The sequence below is a fragment of the Setaria italica genome, chromosome III (assembly GCF_000263155.2).
Source record: "Setaria italica strain Yugu1 chromosome III, Setaria_italica_v2.0, whole genome shotgun sequence".
NCBI classification, from domain to species: domain Eukaryota; kingdom Viridiplantae; phylum Streptophyta; class Magnoliopsida; order Poales; family Poaceae; genus Setaria; species Setaria italica.
The window spans coordinates 5,671,994-5,691,029 of record NC_028452.1 but is presented as its reverse complement, the minus strand read 5'-3'; the positions used below and the strand labels follow the sequence as shown (position 1 = coordinate 5,691,029).

At 45.6% G+C, this 19,036-nt stretch overlaps 3 protein-coding genes and 1 pseudogene across 4 annotated transcripts; 2 read left to right on the top strand and 2 right to left on the bottom strand.

The window, feature by feature from the left end:
- Positions 1 to 2,939: 2,939 nt before the first annotated feature.
- On the top strand, positions 2,940 to 6,554 carry LOC101774972 (annotated as a pseudogene).
- A 530-nt stretch (positions 6,555 to 7,084) lies between these two features.
- Positions 7,085 to 11,158, bottom strand: LOC101779028 (protein Iojap-related, mitochondrial). 2 transcript variants are annotated; one of them, XM_022824913.1, is made up of 4 exons: positions 10,779 to 11,158; positions 9,078 to 9,165; positions 8,086 to 8,183; positions 7,085 to 7,378 (listed from the first exon to the last, which is right to left on the bottom strand). In XM_022824913.1, exons 1-4 carry the CDS (start codon positions 11,073 to 11,075, stop codon positions 7,298 to 7,300), a joined length of 564 nt encoding a protein of 187 aa, XP_022680648.1. In that variant the 5' UTR covers positions 11,076 to 11,158; the 3' UTR covers positions 7,085 to 7,297. The 2 variants fall into 2 exon arrangements, with proteins under 2 accessions (XP_022680648.1, XP_004960708.1); XM_004960651.3 differs by having other exon boundaries at positions 7,085 to 7,366; positions 10,779 to 11,154.
- Positions 11,159 to 12,511: 1,353 nt separating this feature from the next.
- Positions 12,512 to 14,494, bottom strand: LOC101778620. The gene is made up of 2 exons (XM_004960649.4): positions 14,352 to 14,494; positions 12,512 to 14,271 (listed from the first exon to the last, which is right to left on the bottom strand). Exons 1-2 carry the CDS (start codon positions 14,392 to 14,394, stop codon positions 12,707 to 12,709), a joined length of 1,608 nt encoding a protein of 535 aa, XP_004960706.1. The 5' UTR covers positions 14,395 to 14,494; the 3' UTR covers positions 12,512 to 12,706.
- Positions 14,495 to 16,030: 1,536 nt separating this feature from the next.
- Positions 16,031 to 19,036, top strand: LOC101774581. Its single transcript, XM_004963434.2, has 4 exons — positions 16,031 to 16,688; positions 16,773 to 17,338; positions 17,643 to 17,837; positions 17,944 to 19,036. Exons 1-4 carry the CDS (start codon positions 16,079 to 16,081, stop codon positions 18,793 to 18,795), a joined length of 2,223 nt encoding a protein of 740 aa, XP_004963491.1. The 5' UTR covers positions 16,031 to 16,078; the 3' UTR covers positions 18,796 to 19,036.

The following is a 19,036-nucleotide window of genomic DNA, read 5'->3' as shown; positions in this document are numbered from 1 at the left end:
GGAGAAGGGAGGGCAAGTTGGACGTTGCTTACACTCATTCTTGTCACCTAGGCAACGCACGTTCCAGGGACAAAGATGATACAACCCCTACAGCGTTACGTATTATGGAACCAGCAAACCAACTTGAGTGAATCACGAGTAATCCCCATGAGAGAAGAAAAAGTGCACAAGCCAACAAGTAGGAGAAGCGGATCCCACCTCCTAGGATTGATGGTGGTGCCTGGTGGCAACCCATAGTCAATAGTTTCTAGCAGCGCACAGTTATGCTAGCCCATTCAATGGGGTCCATCTGTGCAATTAGTCCTTCTAATTAGCTCATGTTTAGTCCTTCTAATTAGCATCCGAATATCCGATGTGACCCTGCTAAAGTTTAGCACCTCGTATCCAAACACCCACTTCTCTCCAGGGGAGTAGTTGCAACCTGTGTCTCGTAAGTCATGAGTCATGACATCCAGTGTCCTATCAGGTACAGTTTGGGGGGCACTGCAATCATTGTTGCGAAGGATCGGAGTAGTTACATTCTGCATTGCCATTTCTACAATTAACCATGCTTGAAACACATGTTCTTTTTCTTGCATTTTGAAAGAACATTTGATTAGTACACAGATTGGTGGATTAAAAAGCATATACGTACTGGATTACTGGCACTGGAAGATAGATTATTCCAAGAACAGTTCCACTAGAAGATAAAGTATACCACTAGAGGAAGTAGGAAAGACTACTTAAATTAGCTAAGTTTATTGTGCGAGACAAGTACCAGCCACTGATGTGTACATTATTCGTTTGTAAAGGCAAGAATATACACACTGGCACTCTCCACATGCAGGTCCTTTACATTGTGCGCATTTTTCTTCCAATTATAAACGCTTTGGCAAGGACAAAAGGAGCTAGGTTTGTTGCTCACTAATCAGCAGTACATTTGAGGAAGTCTTGAAACTTTTAGTTACTCGTTATAACATGCTATGGAAACCTTGGTGGGGATTGTTGTGATGGATGTAGACTCTTTACTGGATGATTGTTTTGCAACTTAACAGAACGTTAGTTAGGGATTGCTCTGTCTGATTAAATGTAACCACTTGAGGAAAATTTACTTTAGATTAATGTGCACTTGTAAAAAACATAAAAATGGATCACTTAGGATAGGAGACGATGGTAGCTGCTGGTCGTTAGACTGGTTACATCTTTTCCCTAACCATAAGTCAATGACAAAAGCGGTCTGTTGGCTGGTACAATAATGCTGAAGCTTCAGAAACCAGTTTTGTACTTGGAACAGTTGCGCCGGCCGGCTTGACACGCATTTTGCTTTCCGAATTACTCTTCGGAGTGCCGCTAGCTGCCTCTGCCCAACGACCCATCTTTCTTTTGAACGCGTGGATGGCGACTAATCGCTCGCTTACGGGCCAAGATCTCAATCTAGTACTGATGCTATTGCTACCAGAGAGCACTAGAAAAAAGGAGGTTGTTGATTCATATGCAAGAAGAAGAAAGAGGCTTGCTTGAGGTGCTACGCGGCTTCCATTTCTCCATGTTTTGAGCCCATCTCTACCTTCGCGCCAATATGATAATAGTGTCGGCAGGATGCAGAGGCCATACCGTGGATAAAGTGTTTGAGCGGCGTTTCAGCGTCGCGCTAAGAGATGGTTTCCCTACACGATTTCTATTGTGATCCAAATCCTAGTTTACTTGTGGGAAAGCGAAGATTACATGTAGGTTTATCTGCTTTTTGCAACGGATGGTTTTCTTGATGCTACTTTTATGTACAGTATTTTGGAGCGAAAATTTCTCACCATGTCACCCACTCAAATTTCTTGCAGGAAGTGCAGATGTTTCTACACACATGTTTGGGCTACCGTGGGCTAACTCACCCGAACTGGAATGGATTCTAAAATGAAGCCCAAAGCAGCACACACACATGGGCTACTCTCCGCCGCCTAAGCAAAGACGGCCCAAACAGACTACATTATCTTGCAAAAACGTTGAACTAGTTTATTCAGAATGTTGAGCTAGATTTAAAGAAATGTTGAATATAGTATTTCTAAATGTTGAATATACTAGCTATGCATTTACTCATGTTATTTTTAATTTTTTTTAAAAAAGTGAATATCACCAGCTTTAAGAATATAACGAGACCGAGAAAAAAAAAATAAGGAAGAAGCTACTAACATGCCCGTGATGACGGATAAATTCGTGTGTTCTGTGTTGTTTATGCGCTCCGTTCACACTCGGACATCTTTGTTTTTGTTGAAGCAAACGGCTGACGCAACGGACGAACAAAGAACAAATGACTCTTTGTAGTTTGTGGGCTCTTCTGGGCAAGTTAATGGGCTGCTGTTGGATTATAGGTATCAGAGTATCAGAGGGACATTAGGGAGACTCCCAGCAATGCCTTTCTCCCCTGTTCTGTGTTCATGGTTGGCTCACTTTTTTTTCTCTCTTTTGTTTTCAGAAATTAGTCTCGATTCTTTGGTACATTCTGCTCCTCTTATTTTGCTGTTATCATTACGATCGAGATTTGGCGGTTGACAACGTGTTGGAATCTGATTCCTTGTGTGCAAATTAGCACATTATGTGTTGACAATTGCATGAAGAAGAAGCTGATTCATCAGGCTTCCGCTCCCTTACTGCTTGTTTACGACAGCATGCTGCTGCCTGCTGGTTCAAGGGAGAGTCAGGGTGTAGACATGGAAACAAAGCCAAGAGCTGCCTGGCGAGGCCGGCACTGGTTAAATTTGCCCCAATGCCTTTGCTAATCGGTTCGACAAATGAGATGCTGCATCTTTATACTCGAATCATCGTGATTGTTTCATCTTCTAAGGATTTGGTTTGGAAGTAGCTGCAACATCCGACGCTTGCTCGTCTAGTTGGACGGCGGCGAGGTCTTGGGCAAAATCCACTCGAGCACGAGGACGGCGGCACCACGGCTGCCATTGATGATGTGGATGAGGGCGAGCTTTACGGCGGAGCCTGCACCGACCACATGGTCGTCGCCACAGGTGACAGGCCGCTCCGACTGGCAAGTCCGCAACATCGCGCAGGCGCTCCTGTACAAGGCACGTACTCCCCTAAATTTCCCCCTATCCTCTGACTCCCCTCGTAGAAGATCTAGCGAAAGGAAGGTTCCCGTTTTGCCTGGGACATCCACAACCAGCGTGATTCTTGGATATTTGTTCTGCCTTGGATTGTTTGATTAGGGATCATTTTTTCGCGATTAGTACCACCATTTCCTGGATCACTAACATCTACGATATTATAAACATCATGTTTGTTGGTCCAGTCTGCTCGAGATCATCCAGAAACTATACTATTACCTTGAGCAATCAAACTATGCTGTTCGTCCCTGCTCGCGTCGCCATGCTGTTCGTCCGTCCGTCCACTGTTTCTTTTTGCATGTGTTCCTCTGTACTACATGTTGCTATGATGCTATCCAATAACCAACTGGCAACTGCTACTGCTGTGGATGTGCAGGGTGTTACGCACGCAGCTCTTCTTCATGTTCGTTCCGGTCCAGCAAATGGGGCCGCTCCATCGCGAGGTCAATTTGCTTCCTTTTGAATTTCATTTTCGGCGGCGGCGTTCGCCTTTAATTTGTCACACTGCTAAGGAGTGCTAGCTTGGGTAAGTGCAGGTTCATATGCAAATACGGGCTCGGCTACTTCCCCGTTACTCTGCATGTGGACCACTACGAGGCCTTTGATCCCAAAGGAGCTTACGGTACAATGCAACTTACATCAACCATGACACGTACTCTGCATATTACAATGCCTCGTCCAAGGAAAATGAACTAATTAAAAATATATGTCCTCATGTTTGGTGGACGTCTAATATGAGAGGCTACGCAAAATAAGAGAATCTAGTAGCATCAGGAAAACTCTAGACCCTAACAATCTACCACATACACTCAGGTGGTATCCGAAAACTATATCGAAATAGTATTAACTAACATTTTCTAGATTACATAAGCTGCTCTTCGTTCTCCAACAAGATAAATTGTTAAAATAAACTAGATGCATGGAAATTGCTGTTTCTGACTTGCTGTAAACATGTATAATGGCCTGCTAATAAGTACAGAAGCAATGGAAACTATTTACATAAAGGGGACTTCGCTCTTTATTATGTCATCTCTTTCCTCTAGGTGTGCACAACATTTTACATCGTGTCGCAGTATTTGGTTACGAGCCGGCACTCAATAATGCCAGTAGGCGCATGGGCGTTGACGGACCTCGCTTCATGCATACCTGTACGAAAGATGGAGATATTAACGGGCAGCACGGTAAAAGCCTTGAATGGTTACATTCATTCCCAGAATGTATAGTTTGTAAGAATGCTTGATATGGTCGTGTCGCATTCATTTTCTAAGTTTTGCTATATTATGCAGGTATTCTACATCCCATTCATGAGGCAAATATGGATGTGGCTTGGTTCAGTTCCAGCTACGAGAGAAGTTTTCTGCTCCCACCTTGCTGATGGCTACAGGCAAGAAAAGGTTTCGTGAAGATTATGTCAAATGCCCTTTAGTGCCTGTTTTCTGCTTTGGACAGGTACACCCCAATTTCCAACCGACCCAGATTATGTCAAATGCTTAATGGGCGGGCAATAATATGGACTGAAGTACTATGCAGCTAATGAAAACACTCATTTGCAAATTTTAGCCTTTCTCATGATTGAAATTTCATTGAAGTCCGCTCCTTTTTTCTTTCTAGAGTAATGCATACAAGTGGTGGAATCCAGATATCAAATTACTTACCAGGATTTTAACAGCATTGAAATCCCTTCCGGTTATCTACTGGGGGAAGTTTGGGTAAGGTGCACCTACAGACGTCCTATTCTCTTCCTTAGACCTGCTATTCCTTTATGTGAGCTGCACGTGTAATGTATTGCCATTTTCTTCCAATCTTATTCTGTGACACTAAATGCAGGACGCCAATACCATACCCATCCCATCCCCCGTGAATGTTTTTATTGGAAAACCTATCCTTGTTGAGAAAAAGGGTCAACCTACAACTAATGAGGTACGGTACTGTTATGTCAAACATAGAATTTAATAATCAATCATGAGTATATTTGCTTACAAAATTAGTTTCAAGAACATTGTAATTTTCTTATGCTTATAGATTGATTTAAAGAAATTAATATTGATCAAAGTTGTGCTCTGCGTCCCAGATCGATGATACTATTTATGCTAGTGGGAGGCAACGTAAAATAACACAAGCAGGACAGTCCTGAATTATACAGCGGTTGGTCTAAGTTATGTATCATTTAAGATAATTGAAAATGGATATAATGCATACATGTGGCATCACTTTAGGTGGTGAATACATACATGTACTCAAGAAAAAAATGTGCATAACAAATTCTCTGAAAAATAACAGAAAATATTAATAGCATTTTAAAATACATATTAATTGAAATTTATGAAGACAAGTATAGGCAATTAACCCGGACCGTAGGTTGATATACTAGTCCATATAGGTTGCATCGTCCATGGTCCGTGAATCTGAATAGCACAAACTCATCATTTGGGTAGTTGAGTGATTTCTTCAAATAATTCTCCAAAATTTTTGACTTCTAATGAAAAGCAGATTTTCGAATATTCCCAAACTACTATGGACGGTTTATCTGGTTTCATCCTAAAGACCGAGAATAAGAATACAACCTATTGCCTCCTAGGAGGTTAAGAGGTCACTGTGTGTATCTTATCTTTTTCTTTAGCAAAGTCGTTATTATGCCATTTAAGGACGACATTGTGGACCTATCCCCTAATTATGTCACATACACCAGTCATGTGCTCTAAATGAGTTGGTCGATCGCTGTATCTATCTCCAAGAGACCAAGAACAGAGAACTGATGCGACAAGAGACGTGCTACCATGGGGTATATGGGAATTGAATGTGATGTAAAATGTAGCATTTCATCATTCAAGTTCAATGTTTTACGTGACACTGACAATTATGTTAAACTGTGATGGATAACCCTATTCCTCAAACCAAATATGACAAATGTGAGAGTGATAAGGTGATACATATAGATCATCATATTCCTTAAACCAAATAACCGTTACTCTTTTGTCATCAATTTCCTACCTTGTTATCCACTCATCATTAAAATTCATTGGCCTAATTTGGTCTAGGACACCTTTTGAATGTCAATTTTGATTAAAAAAAAGACATTATTCTTTTGCGGGTTTAGAAGGTCGACACCTTCCTTTGTGGCAATTAGTTAGCTGATGGACACTGAATTAATATTATAATCACTTTGAGCGCCTTCCTTGTGTGCGCACGCATCGCCTTCCTTGAATTCATCTTGCTTTGGGGCTTGTGCTCAGATTCGCATGGCCGTTTCCTGCAAATTATGATGTTGAAGAAAAAGGACAACTAGCATCTACAATTTAATGGTTTACGTACACTTTCTAGCTCAAACGGACAATCTGTCCTGCTGCTGCCGGTTGCTTGCAGGTAAATGAAGTCCATCAACAATTTGTCACCGCGCTGCAAGAGCTGTTCGAGAAGAACAAACCCAAAGCAGGATACCCCGACCTCCATCTCCAAATCATGTGACTTGATATTGCAAATGGTTTCACCACTTGATCAACTGAGCGGTGTGTTTGAATTCAAATGTCGTGTAATTTGAGCAAATGGACTCAAGTCGTGCACCTTTTCTTTTTACCACGGAACTTCTGCAGACGCTATGTGTTCCTTACATCATGTGATATTTTGATATGGATTGGGAACAATAAATTGGAAGATTTGCCTGTACACATTACTAGTGTACGTGTCGCTTCTACTGATGGCACTCTCATAGCGTGAATGGCCTGGTAACATTTGAGAAAATACATAGGAGTGGTATCCTTTGCAGCAGGCCGTCACTGATTTATACTCTAAAACGGGTAATAATGATGTGTCTGCCATCACCACCGTACCACTTTACCCATTGCGATCTGCTTTTTTTTTCTCATTCTGGATGAAAACTAACTTGAATTTTTTTTTTTGTGAAAAGTAAAAACAGAAATTTTCATAATGTAACTTGCACGAAAGTGGAGCTATCACGTTGCAACTGAATATTGCTTGGATCAGTGAATTCGTAGGGATGCAGTGAACTGACAGACACTGGTTCGTCAGTCCCAATACCATGTGTAAACTTTCAGTAAAAAGTTTGCAAATGGATCTTTACATCAAAGCGATTTTAGTCCATTACAGATAATCCCAAAGTAAGACGAGAGTTCTGGAAACTAGAGGATGTTACAGGAGGAATAAAAAAACGATCTCACAGTATCGTGGATCATGGTACCAGACCATCGAGTTCAGAGGCTCTTCATGGGTTTCTGCGACAGGTTCCTCCGACGTGTCTTTACTAGCGAGGTCTCCAACTCCTGCAGAGGATTCTAAGCATTGTGACTCAATAGAAGAGAAGATGAATTGAATTTGAAATGATATAAACAAAAATGAAATCCTAGTAGCCGCTGACCACCTATACACAAATCCATCTCAATTTAAGAACATGCGGAGGGATTAGTACTGTAACTGAACCATGCATTTGAACAGAACATGCGACTTCGGTCTGTAAGCTTTATAAACAAATGCTCCAGATGAAGACACAAATGCTGTTTATTTCCTGGAAAGGTTGTAAAATTAATTTCTCACCACATTTATCTGGATAATTTGGTTCCCAATTGAATTGTCAGTACACTTTCTTCTCAATTGAATTGTCAGTACACTATCTTGTGTATGGCAAAATGGACATGAAACAAATATGATTTTACATAGAAATTCATGCGCCCTAGGTAGATTGGAACACCTGACAACGGCAAATTTTATTGATATTTAAATCCTACAATGAAGCATTAATATTACTAGCGTTAAAAGCCTAAAACAATTCAGGTTGGAGAATGACAAACTATTGTCAAGTTTCATTTTCACGACATGAAACAAATCAAATAAATATTAAGTGAAGTACTATACTCCCTGGAGTTAGGAACCAACTTTGACAACCAATAATTAGAAACATAATATACCATTTATCAATAATTAGAGACATAAGATACCATTTATCTGCACAACAACAATAAAACACAATTATAAGTGCACTGACCTGAACAGAAGTATTAGGAGACACCTCTTTTGACCAAATGCTTTCTAAATCATAATATTCTCTTGCCCTTTCTTCAAGTGCATGGATGATTATGCTTCCTGAGATAACCAAAGATTTTACACGTATAAGGCATAAAACTCGCCATTAATCAATCATGTAGAACAACTTCGGCTAGTGTGGAGCTGAAATGATAGAAGGACAAGCCATGAAACTAAAGTTTGGTATCCAATATGCTCTATTTTTTGGATAGTATGTTACTAACATCAAATTTTGGCTTCTACTTCTTATGTTGCCATGCAATCCCCTAGATTACTACTATAATGATACTTAATCTACTCCGTCATTGCTGTATACTCCAGACAGCAAGCACTGGAAATGTAGCATTGATAATCAAATTAATCACGTTAACCGATGCTCACGTTTATGGGTCAAATTGTACCCCAAAATGTAATTGGATTCTCAAAAATGATTTCAAGCTCCATAAACAATTTAATGACCAGCTTCTCGATAAAATGGAAAACAAATTGTAGTCACAGAAAGATCATTGCAGTCCCACTGTTGAACTTCTAACTTGACAAAAATTAGAGTACACCAGCATGAAGTTGAACCTCAAAGTGAAACCTTTGCTAATGAAATTCAAACTTGGTTGATTTTTGGAAACAGATAGGAAGTGAGAGAAGAATAGCAAGATAACAAACAACTCAAAACTTAAGTTAGTTCACTTGGTAAATAAGGAAAAATTATCAAACCAGAATAACGTACACGTAATCAATCACAATTACGACATCGATGACAAGATAAAGGTTCAAGGTGGAGCATTTCGTCATAACTCTATTTCAGTTAATAACATAGTCTCTGTAGAAGCACAACACGAAAATTGGGAGAAGAAACATGTTTTGTGCCATCAATCAGATGATACATTAAGAGACTATTTTAAACGCTATGCAGCTTTCACAAAGTGGAGGGATGAAAATATGAGATGTTGCTGTTACCTGAATCAATGACAACCCACTTTCCAGCTTGCTGACCTTCCACACTTGGCATCAATATTCTGTCAGAGCCCTTCTGCTTCTGCTTTATCTGTAACAAGATAGGAACAGACTCAATACCATGTCCATATACATATTTTCCGTGGCAGCCCAACTTCACAATGTAGTCTAGACACAGATGGGGAGACTTAAAGAACAAACATACGCAGTCTCAAAAAAAAAAAGAACAAACATACGCTACATGTCGACATAATAGAATAATATTTACAAAAACATGAACAAATAATAACCATTATAATTAATCAAAATGAAAGAGGAGCCAGTGGAGAAGAATATTTATATATTGATGTCAATATAATAGAATAATATTTAAAAAACATGAACGAAATAATAATCATTATAAGTAATCGAAAGGAAAGAGGAGCCAGTGGAGGAGAACATTTATATATTGACTAAAGATCACATTTTTCACTCATAGCACTGCCGAATCTGGTTGTATATCTCTTCTGCTACTGGTGTATGTCAAAGGTGCAGTCAAATAAGCTGCTCAACAATGACCCTATTTGACTTATATCAGCATGAGGTTGATGTATTCCAATACATGCTAAGGGAAACGTCTGCCTAATGTGCTGAAAATAGAATTGGAGCATGGAGCAGTTCAAGGGTTGGTGATATGATGAACCATGAAAGAGCATATCCCCGCATATGAGAGCTAACACTGGGTACAACATTCTTAATTTGAAATGATGAGAAAAAAAATTACACGTCCAAGACAAGTCTCCAAGACAAATGCGCAGGTATATGCATAATGGAATTATATGGAATCTTAAGCCTATGGTTTTTGTTAATAGTATATTTTCTAATGTCTAGCAGATGGTACCAACAAACATGAATTTCTTAAATCAATAAAAAAAATCCTATGACCCAGATTGTACTGCTGATTCTGGAGCTAACTCCAGTTGCTTCGTGAGAAACGTTTCTATCTTACCCATGAATGCACATCCGTTACTTTGAATTATACTAACCCCAATCCAGTTACCAAATAAAATGCATCTTCAAACACCAGATATTATTGATGCGGGAAATAGTGACTTTATTGGGTACAAAAGTTAATGAAACAAGCAGGATCCAAATCTTACACGTCAATATGTAACAAACCACCAAGAATTACATTGGTGTGGTCAGCATTGTAGGGTAGGCACAACTGAGCTAGGATGGACCATATGTACATCTGGATGAAATTGAAATACCAGATGTACATCGGGATATTAATTTTCCTTCATTAAATTGAAATTGAGATTGAATTAATAAAAACAATCACAACCCCAGGGTAGTTTCTAAATGATCTTGAGCAGACGAGACTAACAAACAAAATTCATAGGACCTGAATTGCCCTGGGGATTCGTTGATCTGAGTGGATTGTTTATTGAGCAAGGCTTCCAACCTACCCACCAATATGAAGCAATAAATTCCAACTACACCCATTCCAATCCAATTGCCGAATGAAACCCTTATAAAATCCTAGATGTAGGTCCAGGAAATGGTGGAACTAACGGCAACAAACCAAGGACCTTGCAAGTTCCTAATCTTACAATCCAAGGCAGAATAAATCACCAAGAATAACTTTACGCTGGTTGTGGAACCTTCCTTTCGCTCTTCTGCGAGGGGAGTCAGAGGAAGGGGGGAATTCAGGGGAATACGTGCCTTGTAGAGGAGCGCCTGCGCGATGTTGCGGACGTGCCAGTCGGAGCGGCCTGTGGCGACGACCATGTAGTCGGCGCAGGCGCCGCCGTGCAGCCCGCCCTCGCCGACAGGGAAGACGCGCACGTCGCCCGCCCGGACGTCGCGCAGCACCTTCTCCACCTCCGGGAGCTCCAGCAGCGCCGCAGCCTGGGGCCGCGCGGGAGAGGCTCCGGCGGAGGAGGAGGAGAGGAGGCGCGGGAGGAGGTGGTGCGGCGGGCGCCACCGGCCCAGGGCACAGGATCGCACGGCGGGGAGCATCGTCGTCGTCGGCGGCGGACAGGTTTTCGATTGCCTTTTTTCTCTCTTTCCGTTACCAAGCGGGCAAGCGGAGAGTTGAAGACGACACGAACCAGGGGGCTATATGAAACTTTTAGGGTCTTTTTTATAAATAACCTTCCCTATTATTTTCATATAATCCCCTAATTTGGATCGCGACGAATCCAAATTAGGGGGTATTTTGCAAATATTCGGATCGCGATTTGATCTCGATCCAAATTAGGGGTCTATTTACAAAATTGTCAGGGGTATTTTTAAAGAAATTCCTGATCGCCATCCGACCTACGGCCAGCGGCTCGCCGGAGCGCCGCCTGACGCCGGTCGGCCGTCTTCTTCCTTGTGCCCGGCTCGCATCCGCCCGAGCTCGCCTGGACCTAGGGTGTTCGAAGCCCTAAGTGGCAGTCGGTGTTTGCCCTGAAAAGAAAACGCTGTCGCCGCCGCCGTCTCCGGCCGCCCCTCGCTTGCATCCCCTTCCTCCACACTCCGCAGCACGCCGCCGACGAGGAGCCATGGCCACGCCCGTGCACGCCGCCGCAGAAAACGGAGAGGCCAGCCTGCCTGGGGCTGGCTACTGAGATTGAGATCCCGTCCGCCATCAGCTCCCGTCCCTGCCGCGGTCGTCCGTCCTTCCACCGCCGGACCCATACCTTCTGCAGTGCTGCAGCCGTCCGCGCGCCCTTCGCTGCGGTGGCCGTCCGCCGCCGAATCCTCAAGCTCCCTACGAGGCTGAGCTCCTGTTAGTGAAGAAGCGTACCTCCTGAATCCTCAAGCTCCCTGTTGCTTTGCTCACAGCTCACGGACGGTAGTTGATGGCTTGATGCTCTGTTACTCTGCTCAAAATCTCAAATGTGTACCCTTAGGCTTCAGTTACATCTAGTGAAATGGATCTTAGTCTTTGTGAAACACTGAAATGGATATTTTTCATTGGGTTGACCCACCAAAACCTGCATCCCTACATGTCATCGAGCCCAAAATATTGAGCATGAATTTTGGATTTGCTTAAAATATAATCAGTTCCTGAACAATAACGCAAGAACCAAGAATCTCTTGCTGCATCGATGAAGCAGAGAAACATTTTTTCCGATCTCTTGCAGCAACCAAAAATGTGGTTGCAGCAGATGAAGAAAAGCCTCCTTGCCCCTCGGCGTCACCTATTCCAACAAGCATGATGGCTGTCAGGACCCATGATTCTTTCGTCCAGCCCTACTCTGATAATCCGATCCATTGCGCTATTATTATTAGATTGAGATTTTTTTAAGACATCATAACACGTTTTTCATTAGGAAGAAGAGAAGTTTGGATATGTACAACCGAAATACACGATCACGCAAAAAAATAAAAAAAACTTGTTAGGGATGCAAACAAAAAACACCACCACCTAAGGTATTCTAAGACGCATCAACGAGTGGAGAGTGAGATTAAATAAGCAAGATGGATGATGCTGTATATTCCATTCAATTTACGCAAATCTGTTACAAATTGCAAGAACAAACCACTTATGCATCCCGTGGCCGGTTTATTGGACAGCGAAAGTAACTCAAATAGGAGAAAGGAAACGATCGAGCACAAGGAAAACAGAGCGGAGAGCTTTATAGCTAAATAGTAGCTACTAGCTAGTTGCTTGGGGCGACGATCCTCTCGATGGCCTGCAGCGACTGGATAGCCATGCGGAGGTGGTAGGCGAGCTCGGTGGACACGGCGGAGATGGGGTTGGCGAGGATCTCCTGCTTGAGGTCCTCGTCGGCGGTGGGCACCGGCGCAGTGGGGTTCTCCTCGAAATTCTTGGCCTGCTTGCGGTAGGTGTCCATGCGCGGCGTGGTGTAGAGGCGGACGTCGTCGTCTCCGCCGCCGCCCCTGGCGGCGTAGCGCTGGCGGCCGTGGCAGGTCTCCGAGGCAAGGGCGTAGGCGCGGCCCTGCGCCTCGTAGAGCTCCTTCGTCTCCATGAGCTTGAGCAGCTGCGCCAGCTCCGCCCGGAGCGAGCTCACCAGCTTCTTGCCGTCGTCCAGGCGGTCCACCACGATGTCCTCCAGCGCGTTCTGCGCCTCCACCAGCTTGTACCCCGCCTCCTCGAGCTCGCCGGCGTCCGCCAGCTCTCTCGCCTGCCTGATCGCCTCGGCGTGGTTCCGCCTGGCGATCTCGGCCTGCACCTCCCGCGCCTTGCTGCTCTCACCAGGGGCCTGGGATGGGCTCGGGGTGCGCCGAATCTGGATGTCCTGCGGGACCTGGGGATCCTTGGGCCTTCCCTGGGCCGTGAAGCTGTGCTGGGCCTCGGCTAGCGTCGCGTCGTACTCTTCTTCTTCGAATTTGTCGCTCACGTCCTTGAGCTTGAGGGTGATGACGACCCTCCGCCCTTCTCCGGCAAAGAGGGTGCCGAACTTGATGGTGATCTTGCCGGAGGTGGCGGCGTCAGGGATCGTCGTGTAGTCGGTGCCGCGGGCCACCTCGATGGTGTCGGTGTCGCCCACCTCGCTCGGGTCCGTCTTGGGGTTGGGCGTGAAGGTGAGCTCCACGTCCTGCGCCACCACCGTGAGGAGCCCGGCCAGCAGCTGCGAGAAGGGGACGCTCGCCTGGGACCCGTCCGGCACCGAGCTGAACGTCCCGCCGGGGGATCTCCTGGCGATGTCGCTCATCAGCTTGTGGTCGGTGTGCTGGCCGAAACCGAACGAGTAGACGGTCACCTGGCCTGGGTCGACATCGCCGGCGTTGTCCCCAGCGTTCTGGTGCCCGTCGGACATGAGGAAGATGTTGGCCGTGCGGGCCTTGGTGTGGACGCGGCCGGCGAGCACGGCCAGCCCGGTCTCGAGGCCGGCTCTGATGTTGGTCGGGCCGCGGGCCTCCAGGCCGTTGACGAGAGCCTTGAGGTCGTCCTGGGCGGCGGCGGTCACGGACCGCAGCGGGTTGCGCCTGGTGGCACCTTCGGAGAAGGTGACGATGGAGAGGCGGTCAACGGGGGTGAGCTTCATGATCACGAACGCCATGGCTCTCTTCATGCTCTCGAGCTTCTCCTCGGCCATGGTGCCGCTCACGTCGAGCACGGCCACCAGGTCCAGCCCCTCCCTCACGGCGGTGGAGGATGTCGCGTTGATCTCCACCTCGGCCGTCACCGTGTCCGCCGTCAGCGCCGCATCGTCCTTGAAGTACTTGGCTGGCTTGATCGTCACCAGGCCCTTGGTCCTCCCTGAACGCAATCAAATCAATCTATCATCTTCTCTGTATCGATCCATTCATACATGGAGTCAGGAGAATGATGGACGGTACCAGTATTGGAAGCAGAAGGTTTCTCATCGTCGTTGAATGCCATTACCGAGCCTTGCTGCTACGACCAGCAAGGAGGGGTCGAGAAGGAGGAGGGAGGAAGGAGATCCAGAGAGGGAGAGAGAAGAGGACACCTTCTATCTGAGCCCAATGAATGTTACCTCACTAGATATACACATCCAATTATATAGAAAATCAGAAATGGATGACCTGGATAGATGCTGCAATGACTTTGTTTTGTTATGACTCACGACACAATTTGTTTACAGGTCCCTTTAACAAAAGGACCCGGAAGACTCGGTTAAGATCAGACGAGTTTACTAACAATAACATGGTCTATGGCTCTATGCTAGCGTCAAGTCAAAAACAAAGCATTATTCCAGTGACCTAGACTTAGTCCTTTCTTTAAATATTTGTTATACAAAATAATAATATACGCCTTTTTTTTAAAAAAAGTAAAAGTGAATCAAACAACCTTGATATATTAAGTCCAGACGTCGAGTCGAGTACATGGACTTCAACATGTAATTAGTAATTGAGATCAGAGAAGGCAATGAAACATTTTAAGAGTTACTACTAGTGCCTAACTTAGGATGCCGCAGGCTATCTTTTTACAAGTTCTAAAGTTGTCTAGAAGAGAAAACATTAGATACAAGCTACATAATAAAGGACACATAAAGACATCAACCTTTTTTTTTAAATCTCATGCCTACATGACAACAGACGGGTTCAAGAGAAGAGATGGCCACCTTTCTTGTCATTATCATACATGAATACCCAACGACTTAGAACGGGGTCAGTCATTTTTTCTTCTTTTTTTTATGTCATGCCTACATGATAAGACGGCCTCAAGAGATTCCCAGCTTGCCTGTCATTGTATATATATTCATATCCTAAAGACTTAGAAGGGGTTAGTCATTTTTTCTTCTTAAAACAAAGGCTGCTTGTGATGACCAAGAGCACTTAGTCTTTTCTTACTTTAATAACTACGTGGTAATAATGATAAGGCATCAATCCCTAAAGAGATGACTTCCATTCCATCAAACAATACACCTCAGAATATTTGCAAGTTCGGAGGTCATGTGGATCATGGATGCATGTGAACTATTTAATGTCTAATTATTGGATCTCTGACGGCATAATAAATGAACAATACAGTCATGCATAACGTATATAGGCTGACGTCATAGCAAAAAAGTTGACTTAGAGCTGGGATCTATGATATTAACATGATGAGACGGATCAACATCTACAATAATATCCATCTACATAAAAAGACAAACGCATAAATTTTCTTTCGAAAGGGAGCGGATTTATATTAAGTGACGAACAATACTAAAACGCATAATAATATGACGAAGAAATCATGGGGAGGGCCGAGGGATACAAGTGTTTTCTTTTAATTTTATAAACGAACTGAACCACAATACGTTACACATCACCTCAGAACTCTGAAGAAATGCTTGTTCGATCTCTGATGAGCACCTCAAAAGTTAAATACTAATGAGTAATAATCAGAATTAATTATATCATGAATGAACTACTGAGTCCTGTAATCATCTTTGGCTACACACGAGCGTTAAGCATTGACGATGCTCATCAAGCTAAGAGGCCTTGCTGGCCGATCAGGCTATAAATCTGGCATCTCGGCGCGGTTCATCTGAGCAAACGACCGACACAAAGTTAACCCGAGGCAGTAACCGGCGTCATCGAATCCTTTCTTTCCAGCCATGGCAGCAATTGCCGAGAGTCGCGGTAGCATCGCCTTCTTCACGACCTACAGGCCGCCGGTACCGTTGGACATCTTCTCGTGCCCCGCCGATCCGCAGCTCTCGTCGGCGCACAGCGAGGTGCTCCTCACCGACGGCGAGTCCTACAACCAGAACTGCCGCCCCATCCCCGCCGCAGCGCTCAGCGAGGTCCTCACGTTCCTGGCCAGGAACCCCGAGGCGGCATCCAGGTGCGGCGCCACGCCGGAGGACGCGGCCGCCGGCCGCGTCACCGGCCTGGTGTTCGTCTCCGAGCGGGACGACGGCCTCGAGACCCTGCACGTGGCCCTGCGCTTCAACGGCGCCGGCGGCGGTGGCGGCTGCGGCAGGGCGCCGGGGAAGGTGGCGGTGCTGCGCCTGGCCGACATCTACGGCGCCGGCACCTTCGGCGGCGCGCGCATGGAGGACAGCGGCTGCATAGCTGGAGGCTTCGAGGAGGGCGGCCGCGCCGTCGGCCACTCGCTCGTCTACGTCTCCACCAAGGAGCTGGTGAGAGCGCGGCGCACCCCGTGGACCGTCGTGTACAAGACCAACCTCGCCGACGGCAGGACCGAGCGCCTCACTCCGCCAGGTACGCCGTCGGCGTCAGCTCTCCGGCCGTCCATCGGCCATGGATTTGAGCAACATGTGAGATGAGCGCTGCTGTCCCCTGCAGATCAGTACGACCTGAGCCCGGCCGTGTCGCCGTCGGGGAAGAAGGTTGCGGTAGCGAACTTCAAGTTCCACAGGTGGACCGGCGAGATCCAGCGCCTCAAGACCGACATCGTCGTCATGAACGTGGACAGGAAGGCGCAGGGCGGCCTGCGGCGCAAGGTCCTCATCCGGGACGGCGGCTGGCCCAGCTGGGGCAGCGACCGCGTCATCTTCTTCCACCGCGGCATCGAAGAGGTCCAGACGACCTGGGGCGTGTTCCGCTACGACATCGCCACCGGGGAGACCGTCCGGGTGACACCGGAGGACCTCGACGCCGTGACTCCGGCGGCCATCAGCGAGACCAGGGTGGCCGTGGCTACCATTCGGCAGAAAGCTGGGCAAAACGACGCTAGTCGCGTGGAGGCGCAATACCGCCACATCGAGATCTTCGACGTCGGCGTGCCAAACGAGCCGGCGCGCATCACCCACAAGATCCGGGCAGATGAAGACTACTACAACCCCTTCATACTCGACGGCGGTGCCCGCATCGGTTACCACCGCTGCCGAACCATCTGCAATCATGTTCAGGTTAGTGAAGAGTTGAACATTTATGATATTAGCGAATGGCAAAATAAATGGTTAAAATTGAACTTGAAGTGTACAAGAGGGCTTACAATTCGAGAGCAGTAGGATAGGCAAGGCCTTCAAATCTCTCAAAAGTGTGAATAACGATATATCTTTCTATGTTATGTATTCATGTTAACTTTCATGTATAAATGTATATTATTAAACAAAAGTATGATTCATTTGTCTTTGGAAATTTCTGCGCACATAGACACATATTATGGACTGGTGTAAACAATTGACCAGATTTATGCGCCCTTGAATGCAGGACGGATCTAATAATACTGTCTCAAAGAACTTCCACAAGATACAATCCCCGAAGTCGCACGAGGATGTGGGGCTATTCAGGGTGTCTGGTGTGTTTCCTACTATCTCCAAGGATGGCTCAAAGCTCGCCTTCGTTGACAATAGTTTCAAATCCGTTTGGCTCGCTGATGGTCCAAACTTGCACAAAGTCCACGAGGTATGGAATCCAAATAATATCAAATTCCAAGACAAAATAAAATTTTATCCTAGACTAAAAAATATTTCTTAAAACTGTAATTGTTCTTAAAAAAGCTAATTTGCAGAGAAGGAGTTCGAATAGCATCTTTTCGATAGTGTGGAACCAAAACCCGGAAAAGGACACCTTGTACGTCTGTATAGGGCCATCCTTTGATGCTACCAAGACACTAGACATCTACGCCATCTCCAATGTTTCTGGGGCTCACAATCAACAGGTGGTGAATCGTCTCACCAAAGGAGATTTCAACAATGCATTTCCCTCAAGCAACCCGGAAGGGACCAAGTTTGTGTTTCGATCAACGAGGGATGGAGGGGATAAGCATCACAAAAATCTGTACATCATGGAAGACTCCGACATGGGGGAGCATGGAGAAGGCACGGTGACACGTCTAACAGATGGTCCTTGGACTGACACCCACTGCAGCTGGTCACCTAGAGGGGACTGGATTGTCTTCTCCTCCTCCCGCGACAAGCCAGCCGGAGCCCCAGAGAAGGACATACTAGACCCAGGCTTCTTTGCCATCTTTCTAGTGAACGCTAATAATCCTGATGTGGTGGTGCGGGTGATGAAGAGCTCGGATACTATCGCGGGGCATGTCACCCACCCGATGTTCAGCCCGGACATGAGAAGCATCGTTGTCACCGCCGACCTTGCCGCGGTGTCCGCCGAGCCCATCTCAATGCCTCAGTTCCTGCACTCTGTTAGGCCTTACGGTGATGTCTTCTCTGTTAACCTTCGTGACACGGTCGACATTGCCAAGAACGAGAACATTGAGGAGTTCCACCGTATCACGCACAGCCGCTATGAGTATGCTACACCAGCATGGACTAAGTTTGCTACCGATGACCCTGATACCCAGTGGAGTCAGCTCATCACCAAGAGCAGCACAGGATTTGGGGCAGCATGCCCGCGTTAGGCGCACATATACTTTCATTGGCAAAGAGCGCCAGACTGGGCATGATTATGTTACATTCATATCACCATACCAGGGACATGTTACCAGGCTGTTATATACTAGTCGCTGCTTTGTTTTTTTTCTCCTGTTATGCTTGCAATTGTTGTCATTTTCAGCTATGTAATCAGCCTTTTTGCTTGTAACGGTTTCATGTATTTGTCCTATTTGGATTTGAATAACCCTGGCAGCATAAATTCATCCA